Genomic DNA, 22,737 nt, shown 5'->3' on the forward strand with positions numbered 1-22,737 from the left:
AGATAGAGAAAAGCAGAGGACCCAAGACTGAGCCTTGCGGTACTCCAACTGAAAGAGGTAGCGAAGAGGAGGTAGATTCAGAGAAGCGAACACTGATGAACAAAAAGTTGCATCAGCGTGCACTCTGTTTGCACAGGTGGCATGCAGTTTGGATTACCAAGACTCTTTCTCACAGACCCTGGCAGTGCAGCCTCACAGTCACAATATATCCATATATCCTGCTGTATCCCAGTCACACAAATATTATGTCACAGTGTGACATCGTCATTACACAGGTGAGGCAGCAGCCCCAGGCCCTCCTCAGCGTCCCGTCCCCTCCCCTCCCCGATCAATGCAGCGGCCGATACACTGCTGCTGGAACTCCTCCCGTGTGAGCGGAGTCCTCCCATCCCTGTGACGCACGTCAGATATGCAGCCAATCAGCAGACAGATATCTGGAGTGACAGCACATCCTGCAATACTATTAGTCAGCATTAGTAAGGCGGGTCTTCGACCTGCTTGTGAGGGTGGACGCTCTTAAATATTCTATCAATGGGCGGAATGGCCGCGCCGCTATGTGGTCATGGGGGGGGAGGCGTGTCTGTGGGCGGGGCGATGGACGCACGGAGTTACAGCAGGCGCTCGCTGGGGGTGACCGGATTTGTATGAAGCCACTGAGCCCGGCTGCTGAGGGAGAGCTCGGGAGTGGAAGCCGCACGGTCAGGGGATCTCTGCGGGAGCTGGCGAGAAACGCTTCCTGAGCACTGCAGACAGGCCGGCCGGCTGACATGACGTCCCGCAGGTGAGAGCGGCGTATAGGAAGGCTGTATGCTGTATGACCGGGGGTTTAGCTTGGGTGACCCGGACTGCTGCTGATGCGCATACTTTACCGGTACCGTAATGTGCCTTTCCCGGGTCACTTTACCCTACAGACCCCCCACCGCCCCTGCGTTATTCTTTACCTCCCCGTTATATTTTATTCCACCCTGTCTCAATCCTCCCTCCCCTTCCCCCTCCCCTACTTCTGTCCCGTGTTCCCCCCTTCTCCTGTCCCGTTTCTTGACCGACCCTTCCACTACTATCCCATGTAGTCCCCACGATCTTTATCCCCCCCAGCTCCCTGCCCTGTGTCGTCGCTCCCCCCCAGCTCCCTGCCCTGTGTCGTCGCTCCCCCCCCAGCTCCCTGCCCTGTGTCGTCGCTCCCCCCCCAGCTCCCTGCCCTGTGTCGTCGCTCCCCCCCCAGCTCCCTGCCCTGTGTCGTCGCTCCCCCCCCAGCTCCCTGCCCTGTGTCGTCGCTCCCCCCCCAGCTCCCTGCCCTGTGTCGTCGCTCCCCCCCCAGCTCCCTGCCCTGTGTCGTCGCTCCCCCCCCAGCTCCCTGCCCTGTGTCGTCGCTCCCCCCCCCCAGCTCCCTGCCCTGTGTCGTCGCTCCCCCCCCCAGCTCCCTGCCCTGTGTCGTCGCTCCCCCCCCCAGCTCCCTGCCCTGTGTCGTCGCTCCCCCCCCAGCTCCCTGCCCTGTGTCGTCGCTCCCCCCCCCAGCTCCCTGCCCTGTGTCGTCGCTCCCCCCCCCAGCTCCCTGCCCTGTGTCGTCGCTCCCCCCCAGCTCCCTGCCCTGTGTCGTCGCTCCGCCCCCCAGCTCCCTGCCCTGTGTCGTCGCTCCGCCCCCCAGCTCCCTGCCCTGTGTCGTCGCTCCCCCCCCCCCCCCCCAGCTCCCTGCCCTGTGTCGTCGCTCCCCCCCCCCCCCCAGCTCCCTGCCCTGTGTCGTCGCTCCCCCCCCCCCCCAGCTCCCTGCCCTGTGTCGTCGCTCCCCCCCCCCAGCTCCCTGCCCTGTGTCGTCGCTCCCTGCCCTGTGTCGTCGCTCCCACCCCAGCTCCCTGCCCTGTGTCGTCGCTCCCCCCCAGCTCCCTGCCCTGTGTCGTCGCTCCCCCCCAGCTCCCTGCCCTGTGTCGTCGCTCCCCCCCAGCTCCCTGCCCTGTGTCGTCGCTCCCCCCCAGCTCCCTGCCCTGTGTCGTCGCTCCCCCCCAGCTCCCTGCCCTGTGTCGTCGCTCCCCCCCAGCTCCCTGCCCTGTGTCGTCGCTCCCCCCCAGCTCCCTGCCCTGTGTCGTCGCTCCCCCCCAGCTCCCTGCCCTGTGTCGTCGCTCCCCCCCAGCTCCCTGCCCTGTGTCGTCGCTCCCCCCCAGCTCCCTGCCCTGTGTCGTCGCTCCCCCCCAGCTCCCTGCCCTGTGTCGTCGCTCCCCCCCAGCTCCCTGCCCTGTGTCGTCGCTCCCCCCCAGCTCCCTGCCCTGTGTCGTCGCTCCCCCCCAGCTCCCTGCCCTGTGTCGTCGCTCCCCCCCAGCTCCCTGCCCTGTGTCGTCGCTCCCCCCCAGCTCCCTGCCCTGTGTCGTCGCTCCCCCCCAGCTCCCTGCCCTGTGTCGTCGCTCCCCCCCAGCTCCCTGCCCTGTGTCGTCGCTCCCCCCCAGCTCCCTGCCCTGTGTCGTCGCTCCCCCCCAGCTCCCTGCCCTGTGTCGTCGCTCCCCCCCAGCTCCCTGCCCTGTGTCGTCGCTCCCCCCCAGCTCCCTGCCCTGTGTCGTCGCTCCCCCCCAGCTCCCTGCCCTGTGTCGTCGCTCCCCCCCAGCTCCCTGCCCTGTGTCGTCGCTCCCCCCCAGCTCCCTGCCCTGTGTCGTCGCTCCCCCCCAGCTCCCTGCCCTGTGTCGTCGCTCCCCCCCCCCCCAGCTCCCTGCCCTGTGTCGTCGCTCCCCCCCCCCCCCAGCTCCCTGCCCTGTGTCGTCGCTCCCCCCCCCCCCCCAGCTCCCTGCCCTGTGTCGTCGCTCCCCCCCAGCTCCCTGCCCTGTGTCGTCGCTCCCCCCCAGCTCCCTGCCCTGTGTCGTCGCTCCCCCCCAGCTCCCTGCCCTGTGTCGTCGCTCCCCCCCAGCTCCCTGCCCTGTGTCGTCGCCCCCCCCCCAGCTCCCTGCCCTGTGTCGTCGCCCCCCCCCAGCTCCCTGCCCTGTGTCGTCGCCCCCCCCCAGCTCCCTGCCCTGTGTCGTCGCCCCCCCCCCAGCTCCCTGCCCTGTGTCGTCGCCCCCCCCCCAGCTCCCTGCCCTGTGTCGTCGCCCCCCCCCAGCTCCCTGCCCTGTGTCGTCGCCCCCCCCCCAGCTCCCTGCCCTGTGTCGTCGCCCCCCCCAGCTCCCTGCTTTGTCGTCGCCCCCCCCCAGCTCCCTGCCCTGTGTCGTCGCCCCCCCCAGCTCCCTGCCCTGTGTCGTCGCCCCCCCCAGCTCTCTGCCCTGTGTCGTCGCTCCCCCCCAGCTCTCTGCCCTGTGTCGTCGCTCCCCCCCAGCTCTCTGCCCTGTGTCGTCGCTCCCCCCCCAGCTCTCTGCCCTGTGTCGTCGCCCCCCCCCCCCAGCTCCCTGCCCTGTGTCGTCGCCCTCCCTGCCCTGTGTGTCGTCCCCCCCCCAATCTCCCTGCCCTGTGTCGTCGCTCCCCCCCATCTCCCTGTCCTGTGTCGTTGCCCCCCACCTCCCTGTCCTGTGTCGTCGCCCCCCCACCTGCTCCCACTTCCCCACCTCTTGTCACTCTAGTTTTTTGTCCCCCCATTGTTCTACATTATTTGTCACCGTTACCTGTCACTCTTCTCTACTATTATTTTCACTTCTTGTCACCTTTCTAAATCTCTCCCCTCAGTTGCTACCTCCTCTTCTCATTACTCTGTCCTCTTTTCCTGCACTCCTCTCCTGTGTTTTTGTCCTTATATTATTAGTATAGTATCTTAGTATATTGCTCATCTTTCATTACTACTCGCCATGTATACCTTGTCTTGTTAGTTTTGTCCTGTTCTTCCAAGTGTTATGAACTTGGACGGAATCGCAGTTAATTTGCTGGCGGTCAGAATATTGATGCCGGAATCCCGACTGCTGAAAATAGCGACAGCAGTAATCCCGCCATACAGGGGCTATTCCCACTCGGTGTCCACGACACCCATAGAGTGGGAATAGAACCTGCAGCGAGCCCGGAAGGAATGTTTCCGACTTACTGACGGCCGGGATGCCGTTGACGGTATACTGATGGCCAGCATCCCGGACGTCGGTAATTCTTACTGTACCCCTGAGCAGTTTATTGGTAGTACTATGCCTCATGCCATTGATGTATATGTAAAAGGTCAGACTCTGTGACCTGTATTGTTTTCTTCCTCATGGATAATAATGTTACTCTTGCTGTCAAGTGTGCGCAGTGTGCGCAGAGGACTCTTAACCATGGGTGTCTTTCAGGAGCCTGTGGTGGTTTATACTGTGCGTATTCAAGTGGCTTATGTGAATGTATTAAAGTGTATGGATCAGGTCCGGTATGATTAACCGGCGGCCGGGATGCCGACCGTCAATATACTGACAGTGGCATCCTGGCCGCCAGTGTGCCGGCAGCGGGGTGAGCGCAGTGAGTCCCCTTACGGGCTTGATGCACTCGCCCTGCTGCGGGCTCACCACAGGTTCTATTCTCACTCTATGGGTGTTGTGGGCATCCACAAGTGGGAATAGCCCCTGTGCGCTGGGATTCCGGATGTCTGCATTGTCGGCTGTCGAGATTCCGGCGTCTGTATCCTGGCCACCGAGATCCCGGCAACTGGCAAATGAACTGCATCCCTATGGATCATTGAGCTCTATGACCAATACGTCTTCGGTGTACATTGGCATGATGCGGAGAGCTGCAATTTTTTGTACTTATACACAAGCTACATTGTCTTTTGTCCAAAGTCCTTGTGGTCTACATTAAGAGTGCATGGGTCTATGGATGTAGTGTTAACCCAATGGATTAATTATTCCTAACCTTTGTGGTGTTATGTAAATTCTTAAATGCAGCAGAGCCATCTAACAGACACTGAGCTTTGTCATTTTCCTTTCCCTCCATGTGTTATGTCACCTTCTTATATTGTGGCTCCTGTTCTCCTTTCTCTATGTTCTTCTCCGTCTTGTATCGTTCAGTATAGACACCAATTCCTGCATCATCTGCTCTTTCCTTCATTTATAATAGTTTTACATTTAACTTAGTTGTTCACAAATAGGGTGCTGTGGGGCACATGCAGTGTTGCCACAAACTGGTGGTCCAGGAACATTACAAATTATGGTCAATGTAATAGGCAAAACCAGCTCTGGCAGCTTCCAATCCTAAACAAAAGAAAGAAAGAAACAGAAGCACAACCCTCTCCATCACCACATAACTGAACTTAAGGGTGACAAATAAATACACTTTACTTAATTTTAATAATCTTTTTTGAATTTCTCAATACAAGACTTTTGACCTAGGGGTGCCATGAAAAAAAGCTGATTGATATTCTAGGGTGCTGTGGTTCAAGAAAGTTGGGAACCACTACTTTAGTGCGAGTCTCGGTTGAAAAAACCGGTTTGGGTTTGGAATGGCTTTCAACCCATAATATGATCATTCTACATATGGCTAAAAAATGTGCGGGCACGTTATCTTTATATGTAGTCTTATGATACAACAAACACCTACAGGCTCTAAGGTGTGCGGTATACAGAAACCATATCATTGTTTAACTGTTCCTGCTCCTAATGCTTTGTATCTCCTGCAGAGCAGATGCGATAAGTCTTCCATGCTTATGATCACTTATACAATTTGCTGTTTATTGTGATTTTACTCTTGTTGTCTGCAATGTACTAATCAGGAATTTTACGTTATCCTTTGTAAGAGAGCTTTGTAATATACTGGGGGTAACATTCTGTACAGACCAGGCCATTTCACCAACGGGCGGATTGTTTGGTTAAAAAAACAAGCCAAACGTTAAAACATGCTTCAAAAAGTGTCACAAATGACCCAAAACATTGAAACAAATGGTTATCGTGTGTTATGTTTGTCTCTAGGGAGGTTCTACTGGTTTGCCTCTGTTATAATTACTGTACAGAAAACCATCCTGAGAAATAGCTGTTTTTAGGAGAATTGGGTTGACTGTTACTCACAAAAACTGGTGACCTATGGGAACGATAATCTACAACATAAGCAAAATCTTGGTATTAATCTAAAGCAAGAGTTTTATATGAAGAAGGGGGTAGAGGGCATTCTCACTATACCCCAAAACAAAAAGTGGTCCTTCTCTTCCCTAAAGTTTAATTTTTTGCCTAAAGTTACATTTTTTGAGATAAATAAACCTTAATGAGTATATATTTAAATACACTTATATTCATCACTTCAAAGGACCGATGATCTTGTTATGTGTTAGATGTCTGTGGGTACGATTCAATTGTTTGCGGTGTTCCTCGCTGGGTGTCTAAACTAATGGGCTAATTATAACCACAGAGAGATTTTGCGACCACAGACACTGGGAAACGTCTGAATATATGTGTAAGAAAGTGTTTTTTTATTTACCAAGTAATATTCCTCTAAACAGTGTTCTAAAAAAATCACTCAAAACGCTAATGTCCTATCTGCTGCCGACTGTTACAGGGCAATAGTCTTCCCTGAAATTAAGCCAAAATATGCAGAAAAGATACACATGTAAATATTTTTACTGTTATTTGTACCCAATAATACAACACATTAATAAGACAAGTGTATCTGTCCCAGTAGGCAAAATTGGAGCAGCCTCATTGTGTGTGGACTATATGGTATTGGTTCCATTAGCATGATCTAAAAAAGTGATTAATGTGCCTTTTTTTTCCATATTGTTTGTAGCTTAATTTTACAAATTTTAATTATATTTAATCATCTCTATGTAATGTGGATTGCAATGGGCTAATTGTTGCTCCGTTTGTGTGCTTATTAGCTGCGGGTGACTCATTTCTTCTCACAGCCTTCCTAAGGAATGTGCGCAAAGTCCGTGGCTTGGGCCCTAACCACTGCTTTAGATGGGTTTAGCCGCTTTGAACAGCTAAACCTGGTGCTTTTAGGCGCATCCATACCAATGGGCAACCAAACTGAGCCACAAATTAATTGCTCTGTCTATCGCCCATTCCTATAGATGCCCAGCAGGGGGCAACACAAACGATTGAATCGCCCAATATGTTTATATAAACATTAAAATTATTGGTGAACCATCAAAAAGTAAAGTGTTCACCTGCTTTGGTTAATGCATTTGTATGCTTTCCCTTGGAACAAGGTCCAGATAGCAGATATTACCAGGTAATGGTGAGATTTTAACGAAAGCCCATAGATTTAAATCTGTTAACCAGGCTATGGCACCGAGGAAGAAGAAGAAAAAAAAAGTACTCTATTTTGGCCAGGTAGAGTACTACAGAAAAGTCATCCTTGATTTTGCTACAATTGCTGCGCAACCTAACCTCACAAAAAAAAAAAAAAGCTAAAAAAAAAAGCAGAGATTACATGGAACCAAACATGTAAAAACACATTTTGTTTAATTCAAATCTGTGTAGTGACCCTGTTTTTGAAAAGTTTCAGATTTTGTTTGCTAAATAATTTTATAGCACTCTGAAGTTTCAATACTGGCAGTCTTGCGCAGAGCAGAAGATGGAGAAGAACAGCCTGCAGTCTGAGTTGCAAGTAGTTTCTTGAGAAGTCCAGTGCAGCGATTTAGATGACATTGTCTTGCCACTAAGTGGTCCTTTAGAAGCTTTTAGGTCCTATTTATTGGGTCAGAACTTTTTGCTAGTAACGGAATACTGTCCTGTCAGACTTTATGCCAATCGTTCATCCAGATACAGTGCTTGAATATAAGGATTGGCATCTTCTACAAAAATGCATTGGTGATATAAGCCATTGTACTTTCATTATAGAAAGTGTCCCTCCTCTAGTAGAAGGGTCCTTAGGATTAATGCAATATACTGTATAACATGAACTGCTTGTAGTGGATTCTGCGTGATTAGATAGGGGAACATTTTTCTATATGCTGGCCAGAAAAGTCGACCCACTCATTTTCTCTCATTTGTGTTCTCACTCAGCAGTTGGGTATCGAAAATAGGTGCCAGCATTTTCTCGGAGTTACCACGTAATTACTGAGGGACAAAAGCCAATGCAAATGGTTAGGAAAAGTGTTTAAATCCTGTTTACTAGGTGACTGCAACGCATGGCTTACTTTTAATGTCTGCCCTGCTGTAGAAGGAATGCACCTGTATAACTGGGAATCTTGCATTCAAGAAGAACAAACAGCGAGTTGGCAGCAGCTTTTCCAAAGGGGGGTGAGGTCTATCCCAGTTTTCATAGCAGTTAAGGCTTTTCATTTCTACTTTATTATACAAACCAGACCAGGTTTTCCTACACTTTGTCCTCAAGGCACCCTAACAGTCCAGGTTTTTATGGATATACATACTTGTTTACTGCAGTACTAATTAAGTACCTGTGCACAAACTTAGGCATCAGAGGGTTACTTGTAGCAATAATTTAGCAATTTCTAGCAATAACTGTGGCCTGATATAGGGGTTAGGATCATAGTCGTACTGTCACAATACGTGTTCTGTTACATAATGGGGGAATTAAATTGTTTTGTGGGTGCCCACGCGTAATGGGCACCCATTGGCGCATTTAAATTGTCCTGTCGCCCCTGTCACCAAGAAATACTGGGTTTAGCTGCGCAAAGCAGCTATAGCCATCTAAAATACTGTTTTGGCTGCCTAAACTCACGTGTTGCTGCCCAGAGTGCCGACTTAACGCACACTTCAGCTCGCCACCTCGGGAGGCTGCAAGCTGAAATGTTTCCCTCCGTGGCTGTGCCCGAATGGAGCTACAATTGAATTTCTCCATTGAGCGCCATATAGTGGCAGCTGTGGTGTAAGTCAAGTGAATTGACCGCTAAGAATGATGAAAACAAGTGACTCCCCCCCCCCACCCCCCCCCCCAAAGATTGAGCCCCATTTAATAACAATGCATATTACCAGCGGCATATTTCACTTCATTTTGTGATTATACTAATGAATATGCAGTGGGTATTTAACATTACTTACCCCTCCGGCAGTGTCAAGCGGCTTCTCCTTCCTCAGCTTTAACCTTAGCTGTGTTGCTGGCAGCCTACCTCTGCCAGGGACGGGCTGTTATGTAATGTACATGTGCTATGGCCATTCTGCGTGTGCGCATGACACTTTGACTCAGCGGGGAGTCTGCAATGCCTGGAAGTCTTCGCTGACGCCAGTAAGGCTTTTGCTGGGTCCCTATTGCCGGCAATGGAGTCTGTACCGCTATCGCCATGTAAAGAGAGCATAAGCGATGCAGTGATAATTAGATGTAAACTAAGCTCACTGCTATTTGTTAAATACTGAAAGGAGGAGATAATCCCTTTAGCGAGTGGTAAAGGGGTGATGTCTTTTTGGTGGGGTTCATAGTCTATGATGTGTATTAAATTTTTTTCTCTAACGTCCTAGTGGATGCTGGGGACTCCGTCAGGACCATGGGGAATAGCGGCTCCGCAGGAGACAGGGCACATCTAAAGAAAGCTTTTAGGATCACATGGTGTGTACTGGCTCCTCCCCCTATGACCCTCCTCCAAGCCTCAGTTAGGTTTTTGTGCCCGTCCGAGCAGGGTGCAATCTAGGTGGCTCTCCTAAAGAGCTGCTTAGAAAAAGTTTTTTTAGGTTTTAAATCTCAGTGAGTCCTGCTGGCAACAGGCTCACTGCATCGAGGGACTTAGGGGAGAGATTTTCAACTCACCTGCGTGCAGGATGGATTGGAGTCTTAGGCTACTGGACATAGCTTCAGAGGGAGTCGGAACACAGGTCATCCTGGGGTTCGTCCCGGAGCCGCGCCGCCGACCCCCCTTACAGATGCTGAAGATCGGAGGTCCGGAAACAGGCGGCAGAAGACTCTTCAGTCTTCATGAAGGTAGCGCACAGCACGGCAGCTGTGCGCCATTGTTGCTACACACTTCTCACTGACCAGTCACGGAGGGTGCAGGGCGCTGCTGGGGGCGCCCTGGGCAGCAATATTAAATACCTTTAGTGGCAAAGAATACATCACATATAGCCATTAAGGCTATATGTATGTATTTAACCCAGGCCAGATTTCTCAAAACCCGGGAGAAAAGCCCACCGAAAAGGGGGCGGAGCTTATTCTCCTCAGCACTCAGCGCCATTTTCCTGCTCAGCTCCGCTGTGAGGAAGGCTCCCAGGACTCTCCCCTGCACTGCACTACAGAAACAGGGTAACAAAGAGAAGGGGGGCATAAATTGGCGATATTTATATATTAAAAGCGCTTATAACAAAAACAACACCTTTTAGGGTTGTTTATATACATTTATAGCGCTTTTGGTGTGTGCTGGCAAACTCTCCCTCTGTCTCCCCAAAGGGCTAAGGGGGTCCTGTCTTCGATTAGAGCATTCCCTGTGTGGCTGCTGTGTGTCGGTACGTGTGTGTCGACATGTATGAGGACGATGTTGTTGGTGTGGAGGCAGAGCAATTGCCGGTAATGGTGATGTCACCCCCTAGGGAGTCGACACCGGAATGGATGGCTTTAGTTATGGAATTACGTGATAATGTTAGTACATTACAAAAGTCAGTAGACGAAATGAGACGGCCGGAAAACCAGTCAGTACCGGCTCAGGCGTCTCAGATACCGTCAGGGGCTGTAAAACGTCCCTTACCTCAGTCAGTCGACACGGGTACCGACACAGATGAATCTAGTGTCGACGGTGAAGAAACAAACGTATTTTCCAACAGGGCCACACGTTATATGATCACGGCAATGAAGGAGGCTTTGCAGATCTCTGATACTGCTGGTACCTCAAAAAGGGGTATTATGTAGGGGGTGAAAAAACTACCTGTAGCTTTTCCAGAATCGGAGGAATTGAATGACGTGTGTGATGAAGCGTGGGTTAACCCAGATAGAAAACTGCTAATTTCTAAGAAGTTATTGGCATTATACCCTTTCCCACCAGAGGTTAGGACGCGCTGGGAAACACCCCCTAGGGTGGATAAGGCGCTCACACGTTTATCAAAGCAAGTGGCGTTGCCGTCTCCTGATACGGCCGCCCTCAAGGATCCAGCGGATAGGAGGCTGGAAACTACCCTGAAAAGTATATACACTCATACTGGTGTTATACTGCGACCGGCAATAGCCTCAGCCTGGATGTGCAGTGCTGGGGTAGTGTGGTTGGATTCCCTGACTGAAAATATTGATACCCTGGATAGGGACAGTATTTTATTGACTCTAGAGCAATTAAAGGATGCGTTTCTTTATATGCGAGATGCTCAGAGGGATATTTGTACTCTAGCATCAAGAGTAAGTGCGATGTCCATATCTGCCAGAAGAAGTTTATGGACGCGACAGTGGTCAGGTGATGCGGATTCCAAAAGGCATATGGAAGTATTGCCATATAAAGGAGAGGAATTATTTGGGGTCGGTCTATCGGATCTGGTGGCCACGGCAACTGCCGGCAAATCCACTTTTTTACCTCAGACCCCCTCCCAACAGAAAAAGACACCGTCTTTTCAGCCGCAGTCCTTTCGCTCCTATAAAAACAAGCGAGCAAAAGGACAGTCTTATCTGCCGCGAGGCAGAGGAAAGGGTAAGAGAGGGCAGCAAGCAGCCCCTGCCCAGGACCAGAAGCCCGCCCCGGGTTCTACAAAGCCATCAGCATGACGCTGGGGCTTTACAAGCGGACTCAGGAGCGGTGGGGGGTCGACTAAAGATTTTCAGCAGTCAGTGGGCTCGCTCACAGGTGGACCCGTGGATCCTGCAGATAGTATCTCAGGGTTACATGTTGGAGTTCGAAAGGTCTCCCCCTCGCCGGTTCCTAAAGTCTGCTTTACCAACGTCTCCCTCAGAAAGGACGACGGTATTGGAAGCCATTCACAAGCTGTATTCTCAGCAGGTGATAGTCAAGGTACCCCTCCTACAACAGGGAAAGGGGTATTATTCCACACTATTTGTGGTACCGAAGCCGGACGGTTCGGTAAGACCTATTCTAAATCTGAAATCCTTGAACCTGTACATACAGAAATTCAAGTTCAAGATGGAGTCACTCAGAGCAGTGATAGCGAATCTGGAAGAAGGGGACTTCATGGTGTCCCTGGACATAAAAGATGCTTATCTGCATGTCCCAATTTACCCCTCACACCAAGGGTATCTCAGGTTCGTGATACAAGACTGTCATTATCAGTTTCAAACGCTGCTGTTTGGTTTGTCCACGGCCCCTCGGGTCTTTACCAAGGTAATGACCGAAATGATGGTTCTTCTACGAAGAAAAGGCGTATTAATTATCCCTTACTTGGACGATCTCCTGATAAGGGCAAAGTCCAGAGAACAGCTGGAAGTCGGTGTAGCACTAACCCAAGTAGTGCTTCAGCAACATGGGTGGATTCTGAATCTTCCAAAATCTCAATTGACCCCGACAACACGTCTGCTGTTCCTGGGAATGATTCTGGACACGGTTCAGAAAAAGGTGTTTCTCCCGGAGGAGAAAGCAAGGGAGTTATCCGAACTGGTCAGGAACCTCCTAAAACCAGGAACTGTGTCAGTACATCAATGCACAAGAGTCCTGGGAAAGATGGTGGCTTCTTACGAAGCAATTCCATTCGGCAGATTCCATGCACGAACATTTCAGTGGGATCTGCTGGACAAATGGTCCGGATCGCATCTGCACATGCATCAGCGGATAACACTGTCACCAAGAACAAGGTTGTCTCTCCTGTGGTGGTTGCAGAGTGCCCATCTGTTAGAGGGCCGCAGGTTCGGCATACAGGACTGGGTCCTGGTGACTACGGATGCCAGCCTACGGGGCTGGGGAGCAGTCACACAGGGAAGAAACTTCCAGGGTGTATGGTCAGACCTGGAGACGTCTCTTCACATAAATATACTGGAGCTAAGAGCGATATACAATGCTCTAAGCTTGGCAAAACCGCTGCTTCAGGGTCAGCCGGTGTTGATCCAGTCGGACAACATCACGGCAGTCGCCCACGTAAACAGACAAGGCGGCACGAGAAGCAGAAAAGCAATGACAGAAGCTGCAAGGATTCTTCGCTGGGCGGAAAATCATGTCATAGCACTGTCAGCAGTGTTCATCCCGGGAGTGGACAACTGGGAAGCAGACTTCCTCAGCAGACACGACCTTCACCCGGGAGAGTGGGGACTTCATCCGGAAGTTTTCCACATGATTGTGAACCGTTGGGAAAAACCAAAGGTGGATATGATGGCGTCTCGCCTCAACAAAAAACTGGACAGATATTGCGCCAGGTCAAGAGACCCTCAGGCAATAGCTGTGGACGCTCTGGTAACACCATGGGTGTACCAGTCAGTGTATGTGTTTCCTCCTCTGCCTCTCATACCAAAGGTACTGAGAATTATTCGGAAAAGGGGAGTAAGAACAATACTAGTGGCTCCGGATTGGCCAAGAAGAACTTGGTATCCGGAACTTCAAGAGATGCTCACGGAGGATCCGTGGCCTCTACCTCTAAGAAGGGATCTGCTTCAGCAGGGACCTTGTATGTTCCAAGACTTACCGCGACTGCGTTTGACGGCATGGCGGTTGAACGCCGGATTCTAAAAGAAAAGGGCATTCCAGAGGAAGTTATTCCTACCTTGATTAAGGTTAGGAAGGAAGTGACCGCACAACATTATCACCGCATTTGGAGAAAATATGTTGCGTGGTGTGAAGCCAAGAAGGCCCCAACGGAAGAATTTCAATTGGGTCGATTCTTACATTTCCTGCAGGCAGGATTGTCTATGGGCCTCAAATTGGGGTCTATTAAAGTTCAAATTTCGGCCTTATCAATCTTCTTCCAGAAGGAATTGGCTTCAGTGCCTGAAGTACAAACTTTTGTCAAGGGTGTACTACATATACAGCCCCCGATTGTGCCCCCAGTGGCACCGTGGGATCTAAACGTAGTTTTGGATTTTCTCAAATCTCATTGGTTTGAGCCTCTCAAATCTGTAGATTTGAAGTATCTTACATGGAAAGTAACCATGCTACTGGCCCTGGCTTCAGCCAGGAGAGTTTCAGAGTTGGCGGCTTTATCGTACAAAAGCCCATATCTGATTTTCCATTCGGACAGGGCAGAACTGCGGACACGTCCTCATTTTCTCCCTAAGGTGGTTTCGGCTTTTCACTTGAACCAGCCTATTGTGGTGCCTGCGGCTACTAGCGACTTGGAGGACTCCAAGTTACTGGACGTTGTCAGAGCATTAAAAATATATATTTCAAGGACAGCTGGAGTCAGAAAATCTGACTCGTTGTTTATATTGTATGCACCCAACAAGATGGGTGCTCCTGCGTCTAAGCAGACGATTGCGCGTTGGATCTGTAGCACAATCCAACTTGCACATTCTGTGGCAGGCCTGCCACAGCCTAAATCTGTAAAGGCCCACTCCACAAGGAAGGTGGGCTCATCTTGGGCGGCTGCCCGAGGGGTCTCGGCATTACAACTTTGCCGAGCAGCTACGTGGTCAGGGGAGAACACGTTTGTAAAATTTTACAAATTTGATACTCTGGCTAAGGAGGACCTGGAGTTCTCTCATTCGGTGCTGCAGAGTCATCCGCACTCTCCCGCCCATTTGGGAGCTTTGGTATAATCCCCATGGTCCTGACGGAGTCCCCAGCATCCACTTAGGACGTTAGAGAAAATAAGAATTTACTTACCGATAATTCTATTTCTCATAGTCCGTAGTGGATGCTGGGCGCCCATCCCAAGTGCGGATTGTCTGCAATACTTGTACATAGTTATTGTTACAAAAATCGGGTTATTATTATTGTTGTGAGCCATCTTTTCAGAGGCTACTTCGTTTGTTATCATACTGTTAACTGGGTTCAGATCACAAGTTGTACAGTGTGATTGGTGTGGCTGGTATGAGTCTTACCCGGGATTCAAGATCCTTCCTTATTGTGTACGCTCGTCCGGGCACAGTACCTAACTGAGGCTTGGAGGAGGGTCATAGGGGGAGGAGCCAGTACACACCATGTGATCCTAAAAGCTTTCTTTAGATGTGCCCTGTCTCCTGCGGAGCCGCTATTCCCCATGGTCCTGACTGAGTCCCCAGCATCCACTACGGACTATGAGAAATAGAATTATCGGTAAGTAAATTCTTATTTTTTTTTTTTTCCTGCTTCTTTTATAACTTTTCAGGGTTTTCCCTTGGCGCTTGGGGTACACTGGTTTTCCACAGGGAATAACAACGGGGTGTAGAGTTGGATCTTGATCCGAGGCACCAACAGGCTAAAGCTTTGACTGTTCCCAGGATGCACTGCACCACCTCCTCTATAGCCCCGCCTCCAGGCACTGGAGCTCAGTTTGTAAGTTAGTGCCACTAACAGACTAACAGGTGGGGCTGCGCTAGGCAGGCCTAATAAGAGCTTTTTAAGAAGAAAGCAGACTTCAAGGGCCGCAGCACAGGCATGTCATGCTGACAACTGTGCTGCGGCTCCATCACCCCCCCAGCGGCGATGCATACTCCCGCGCCCTGGTTGCTGGGTACTTGCAACGGAGGTGCTCCGGTCATCAGGCACACATCACCGCTGCTGCTCTCCTGGATCGCGTGGCCGCACTTCAGGGAGGAGGTAAAAGGGTCCCCTAGGTGGAACCCGCCGAAATCGCGATCCGGTCGCGGTCCCAGGAGACGGTCCGCGCTGCTGGCGTGGACACGGTGGCCGTGCAGGGACCCCACTATATCCACCAGGGCAGGGAGCACAGGTTGGATTTACTAAAATCCGTTTATTATAGGCTCCATAATACCCTGTGGATAAGGCGCTGGCTGACCTGTAGTCCTTCACCCAGCTCTAGGCGCCATCTACAGCAGGTGTTCCCGCCTGGAGCTGCATCTCTCTCTCTCTCTCTCTCTCTCTCTCTCACTCCCTGTCAGCGTTTGGGCGCCATTTCACAGAGCTGTGCTACTCCTGGGACTGGCACTGTCTCCTCTGTAAAGCCGCCTGTCTCATTAGCGCTGTGCATTTACAGGGCACTCAACTAACACTGTCTAAATGACATGTAGAATACTTAAGAACAAGTGCACTACTATATGAATATTTAGTACAAGTATTCTGTGATATACATCCAGTGTTTACTGTGTATTGTTATATCTGTATTAATACATATCTCTATGTAGTATTACTAGTCCAGTGCAGTCTTATTGTTCATATGTATTAATTTCTGCATTATACCTGTGACTGAGTGTGCCTATAGCTGCTGTTTGGATTCTATTCTGTGTATCACACATATTGCTATCACTATATTCTGTACCTTGGGGAACTAAGTGCGTCAGGGTCCCATATACAATATAGTGTCCCACATGATATACTGTTTTGTATTTTTCACTGTGTGTTTCAGTCACCTCATACCACTTAAATCCTCTGTTTGTGCTCTGTAATTGCAGTCACATATCTTAGGTTTTTCTCTGACGTCCTAGTTGATGCTGGGAACTCCGTAAGGACCATGGGGAATAGCGGCTCCGCAGGAGACTGGGCACAAAAAGTAAAAGCTTTAGACTAGCTGGTGTGCACTGGCTCCTCCCCCTATGACCCTCCTCCAAGCCTCCGTTAGATTTTTGTGCCTGAACGAGAAGGGTGCAAGCTAGGTGGCTCTCCTGAGCTGCTTAGAAGTAAAAGTTTAAATAGGTTTTTTATTTTCAGTGAGTCCTGCTGGCAACAGGCTCACTGCATCGTGGGACTAAGGGGAGAAGAAGCGAACTCACCTGACTGCAGAGTGGATTGGGCTTCTTGGCTACTGGACATTAGCTCCAGAGGGACGATCACAGGTTCAGCCTGGATGGGTCCCGGAGCCGCGCCGCCGGCCCCCTTACAGAGCCAGAAGAGCGAAGAGGTCCGGAGAAAGCGGCGGCAGAAGACGTTCCTGTCTTCAAATAAGGTAGCGCACAGCACTGCAGCTGTGCGCCATTGCTCTCAGCACACTTCACACTCCGGTCACTGAAGGTGCAGGGCGCTGGGGGGGAGCGCCCTGAGACGCAATAAAAATGATATAAAAACCTTATATGGCTAAATAAAATGCATCACATATAGCTCCTGGGCTATATGGATGCATTTATCCCCTGCCAGTTTCCTGAAAAAAGCGGGAGAAAAGGCCGCCGTGAAGGGGGCGGAGCCTTTCTCCTCAGCACACAAGCGCCATTTTCTTTCACAGCTCCGCTGGAAGGACGGCTCCCTGACTCTCCCCTGCAGTCCTGCACTACAGAAACAGGGTAAAACAGAGAGGGGGGCACTATTGGCAGCTAATATATAAATACAGCAGCTACAACAGGGAGTAACACTTATATAAGGTTATCCCTATATATATATATATATATATATATATATATATATATATATATATATATATATATATAGCTATAGCGCTCTGGTGTGTGCTGGCAAACTCTCCCTCTGTCTCCCCAAAGGGCTAGTGGGGTCCTGTCTATCAGAGCATTCCCTGTGTGTGTGCTGGGTGTCGGTACGATTGTGTCGACATGTATGAGGAGGAAAATGATGTGGAAGCAGAGCAATTGCCTGTGTTAGTGATGTCACCCCCTAGGGAGTCGACACCTGACTGGATGGTAGTAATTAAAGAATTACGTGACAATGTCAGCACTTTGCAAAAAACTGTTGACGACATGAGACAGCCGACAAATCAATTAGTGCCTGTTCAGGCGTCTCAGACACCGTCAGGGGCGCTAAAACTCCCGTTACCTCAGATGGTCGACACAGACCCTGACACGGATACTGAATCCAGTGTCGACGGTGACGAGACAAACGTAATGTTCAGTAGGGCCACACGTTACATGATCACGGCAATGAAGGAGGCATTGAACATTTCTGACACTACAAGTACCACAAAAAAGGGTATTATGTGGGGTGTGAAAAAACTACCAGTGGTTTTTCCTGAGTCAGATGAATTAAATGAGGTGTGTGATAAAGCGTGGGTTTCCCCCGATAAAAAACTGCTGATTTCTAATAAATTATTGGCACTATACCCTTTCCCGCCAGAGGTTAGGGCACGTTGGGAAACACCCCCTAGGGTAGATAAGGCGCTCACACGCTTATCAAAACAAGTGGCGTTACCGTCTCCTGATACGGCCGCTCTCAAGGAACCAGCTGATAGAAGGCTGGAAAATATCTTAAAAGGTATATACACACATACCGGTGTTATACTGCGACCAGCGATCGCCTCAGCCTGGATGTGCAGCGCTGGAGTGGCTTGGTCGGATTCCCTGACTGAAAATATTGATACCCTGGATAGGGACAGTATATTATTAACTATAGAGCATTTAAAGGATGCATTACTATATATGCGAGATGCACAGAGGGATATTTGCACCCTGGCATCTAGAGTAAGTGCGATGTCCATTTCTGCCAGAAGAACGTTATGGACGCGACAGTGGTCAGGTGATGCGGATTCCAAACGACATATGGAAGTATTGCCGTATAAAGGGGAGGAGTTATTTGGGGTTGGTCTATCGGACCTGGTGGCCACAGCAACGGCTGGAAAATCCACCTTTTTACCCCAGGTCACCTCTCAGCAGAAAAAGACACCGTCTTTTCAAACCCGGTCCTTTCGTCCCTATAAGGGCAAGAGGGAAAAAGGCCGCTCGTTCCTGCCCCGGGACAGAGGAAGGGGAAAAAGGCTGCACCATGCAGCCTCTTCCCAGGAGCAGAAGCCCTCCCCCGCTTCTGCCAAGTCCTCAGCATGGTACAGGATTGCCATTACCAATTCCAGACGCTGCCGTTTGGACTGTCCACGGCACCGAGGGTATTTACCAAGGTTATGGCGGAAATTATGATACTCCTTCGAAAAAAGGGTGTTTTAATTATCCCGTACTTGGACGATCTCCTAATAAAGGCGAGGTCCAAGGAACAGTTGTTGGTGGGAGTAGCACTATATCAGGAAGTGCTGCACCAGCACGGCTGGATTCTGAATATCCCAAAGTCACAGCTGGTTCCGACGACACGTCTACTGTTCCTGGGTATGATTCTGGATACAGTCCAGAAAAAAGTGTTTCTCCCGGAGGAGAAAGCCAGGGAGTTGTCATCTCTAGTCAGAGACCTCCTGAAACCAAGGGACCTGTTGGACAAATGGTCCGGATCGCATCTTCAGATGCATCGCTTAATAACCCTGTCTCCAAGAACCAGGGTGTCTCTACTGTGGTGGCTGCAGAGTGCCCATCTTCTAGAGGGCCGCAGGTTCGGCATACAGGACTGGGTCCTGGTGACCACGGATGCCAGCCTTCGAGGCTGGGGGGCAGTCACACGGGGAAGAAACTTCCAAGGACTATGGTCGAGTCAGGAGACTTCCCTTCACATAAATATTCTGGAACTAAGGGCCATTTACAATGCCCTAAGTCAAGCAAAATCCCTGCTCCTACACCAGCCGGTGCTGATCCAGTCAGACAACATCACGGCAGTCGCCCATGTAAATCGACAGGGCGGCACAAGAAGCAGGATGGCAATGGCAGAAGCCACAAGAATTCTCAGATGGGCGGAGAATCCTGTACTAGCACTGTCAGCAGTGTTCATTCCGGGAGTGGACAAGTGGGAAGCAGACTTCCTCAGCAGACACGACCTCCACCCGGGAGAGTGGGGACTTCATCCAGAAGTCTTCCAGATGCTGGTAAACAGTTGGGAAAAACCACAGGTGGACATGATGGCGTCCCGCCTCAACAAAAAGTTAAAAAGATATTGCGCCAGGTCAAGGGACCCTCAGGCGATAGCTGTGGACGCTCTAGTGACACCGTGGGTGTACCAGTCGGTTTATGTGTTCCCTCCTCTGCCTCTCATACCAAAGGTATTGAGAATAATAAGAAAGCGAGGAGTAAACACAATTCTCGTGGTTCCGGATTGGCCAAGACGAGCGTGGTACCCGGAACTTCAAGAGATGATCTCAGAGGACCCGTGGCCTCTGCCGCTCAGACAAGACCTGCTACAGCAGGGGCCCTGTCTGTTCCAAGACGTACCGCGGCTGCGTTTGACGGCAAGGCGGTTGAACGCCGGATCCTGAAGGAAAAGGGCATTCCGGAGGAAGTCATTCCTACGCTTATTAAAGCCAGGAAAGATGTTACGGCAAATCATTATCACCGCATATGGCGGAAATATGTTGCATGGTGCGAGGCCGAAAAGGCCCCAACAGAGGAATTTCAACTAGGTCGATTTCTGCATTTCCTGCAAGCAGGAGTGAATATGGGCCTAAAACTAGGCTCCATTAAAGTACAGATCTCGGCTCTGTCGATTTTCTTTCAAAAAGAACCAGCTTCAGTACCTGAAGTTCAGACATTTGTGAAAGGAGTGCTGCATATTCAGCCCCCGTTTGTGCCTCCTGTGGCACCTTGGGATCTCAACGTGGTGTTGAGTTTCTTAAAATCACATTGGTTTGAGCCACTAAAAACCGTGGATCTGAAATATCTCACGTGGAAAGTGGTCATGTTATTGGCCTTGGCTTCAGCCAGGCGAGTGTCAGAATTGGCGGCTTTATCATGTAAAAGCCCTTATCTGATTTTCCATATGGATAGGGCAGAATTGAGGACTCGTCCCCAGTTTCTCCCTAAGGTGGTGTCAGCGTTTCACCTGAACCAGCCTATTGTGGTGCCTGCGGCTACTAGGGACTTGGAGGACTCCAAGTTGCTAGACGTTGTCAGGGCCCTGAAAATATATGTTTCCATGACGGCTGGAGTCAGAAAATCTGACTCGCTGTTTATCCTGTATGCACCCAACAAGCTGGGTGCTCCTGCTTCTAAGCAGACTATTGCTCGCTGGATTTGTAGTACAATTCAGCTTGCACATTCTGTGGCAGGCCTGCCACAGCCAAAATCTGTAAATGCCCATTCCACAAGGAAGGTGGGCTCATCTTGGGCGGCTGCCCGAGGGGTCTCGGCTTTACAACTTTGCCGAGCAGCTACTTGGTCAGGGGCAAACACGTTTGCAAAATTCTACAAATTTGATACCCTGGCTGAGGAGGACCTGGAGTTCTCTCATTTGGTGCTGCAGAGTCATCCACACTCTCCCGCCCGTTTGGGAGCTTTGGTATAATCCCCATGGTCCTTACGGAGTTCCCAGCATCCACTAGGACGTCAGAGAAAATAAGAATTTACTCACCGGTAATTCTATTTCTCGTAGTCCGTAGTGGATGCTGGGCGCCCATCCCAAGTGCGGATTGTCTGCAATACTTGTAAATAGTTATTGTTAACTAAAGGGTTATTGTTGAGCCATCTGTTGAGAGGCTCTGTTTTTTTCATGCTGAAAAACTGGATATAGTATCACGAGTTGTACGGTGTGATGGGTGTGGCTGGTATGAGTCTTACCCGGGATTCAAAATCCTTCCTTATTATGTCAGCTCGTCCGGGCACAGTGTCCTAACTGAGGCTTGGAGGAGGGTCATAGTGGGAGGAGCCAGTGCACACCAGGTAGTCATAATTCTTTCTAGAGTGCCCAGCCTCCTTCGGAGCCCGCTATTCCCCATGGTCCTTACGGAGTTCCCAGCATCCACTACGGACTACGAGAAATAGAATTACCGGTGAGTAAATTCTTATTTTTTTGTCAGGTATAGTGTTTGTCTGGCTATATTGTAGCCTTAGGGCGTATCGGTACATTCCCAATAATGTCTGTCCACAGGGCGGGACACTCCTGCATTATGCAGTGCTGGCGCCACGGATTTACCTGAGGAAATGATTTCTGCTGAGGGTCCAGGTACCGGGTGTTCTGCACTCCCTAGTCATCCCGCAGCACCTGTGGCAGATCCACCTTGGGCTGCATTTTCAAATATGCTGACTACGCTTGTAACAAGACTTACACCCCCTGTGGGACCTCCTGTGCCATTACAGCCACATATTGTCCCTGTAGTTAATCCACCATGGGCGGATACTGTCAACCCAGTTACAGCAATTAAATCAGTCCTTGGTTAAACAAAAACCTAACCCTTGCCCCACTGGGACCAAAGGGTCATCGAAGCGGGACATTTCTTCCTCACAATCCAGTAATATTTCGGATGATTTTTCCAATTCGGATGGGGAATATACTGATCCATCTGATGCTGATACTGCTGCTTCTAATGAAGATTCTACAATACAGGTTGATGTTCCTGACTTGTTGGAGGCTATCAAGCGGATTCATCAGATTGATGATGAGATTGACCCTCCTGATACGTCTAAGGGTGCATACACACGGTGAGATTCGGACTTATCCGATTCTCACCGTGCGACAGGGGGCCGGGTCGGCACTTAGCCAGTATCGCAAGCACATAATAACTGTGCTTGCGATGCTGGCTATGTGCGATTTCAATCCTGACTATCTCTTCTATAGAGATAGTCAGGATTGACTTGCCTGCACAGCCTATTTTTTCTTCCGATGCCGACCGCGCGGGGCCGCGCATCGGCTTCGGATCGGGATCGCAAGGTGACTGTCACCTTGCGATCTGCACTATATTTTCTTCCGATTCTGACTATATAGTCAGAATCGGAAGAAAATATCTTACCGTGTGTACACACCTTTAGAAACCTGATAAGTTCAAACGTCAGAAGGTTACTAAATTAGTCTTACCACATTCTGACCATTTAATTGACATACGTCAGGAATCCTGGTCTTTTCCAGGAAAGAAATTTGCCCTGTCTATAAAGATGCTAGCTCATTATCCTATCTCTGCGGAGTTGAGTAACAAGTGGGAAACCCCGCCACCAGTGGACTCGCATGTAGCCCGTCTTGTGGTGTCATCTACTCTGCCTTTCACCACTCTTTGAAGGAGCCGATGGATAAGCGTGTGGAGGGTTGCTTGAAGTCTATGTAACCTCTTACAGGTGCTGTACATAGACCCACTAGGGCTGCAAAAGGCATTGAAGCATGGGTTCAAGCAATTGAGGAAGAGCTACCTCTGAACTTTTCTGACACTGCCAGACAATATCTGACCTATATTACCACAGCTTCCCACTATATTCAGG

At 50.3% G+C, this 22,737-nt stretch overlaps 1 protein-coding gene across 2 annotated transcripts in view; it reads left to right on the forward strand.

Moving 5' to 3' along the window:
• Positions 1–575: 575 nt before the first annotated feature.
• Positions 576–22,737, forward strand: part of LOC134966421 (tyrosine-protein phosphatase non-receptor type 11-like) — a 373,757-nt gene continuing 351,595 nt past the window's right edge. Inside the window, exon 1 of one of the 2 annotated variants that reach the window (XM_063943147.1) lies at positions 576–781. In XM_063943147.1, coding sequence (XP_063799217.1) covers positions 768–781 — 14 coding nt within the window. In that variant the 5' untranslated portion in view covers positions 576–767. The remainder of the gene's footprint in view (positions 782–22,737) is intronic. The other variant, XM_063943146.1, reaches the window with a different exon arrangement.

Source organism: Pseudophryne corroboree, chromosome 10 (genome assembly GCF_028390025.1).
Source record: "Pseudophryne corroboree isolate aPseCor3 chromosome 10, aPseCor3.hap2, whole genome shotgun sequence".
NCBI classification, from domain to species: Eukaryota; Metazoa; Chordata; class Amphibia; order Anura; family Myobatrachidae; genus Pseudophryne; species Pseudophryne corroboree.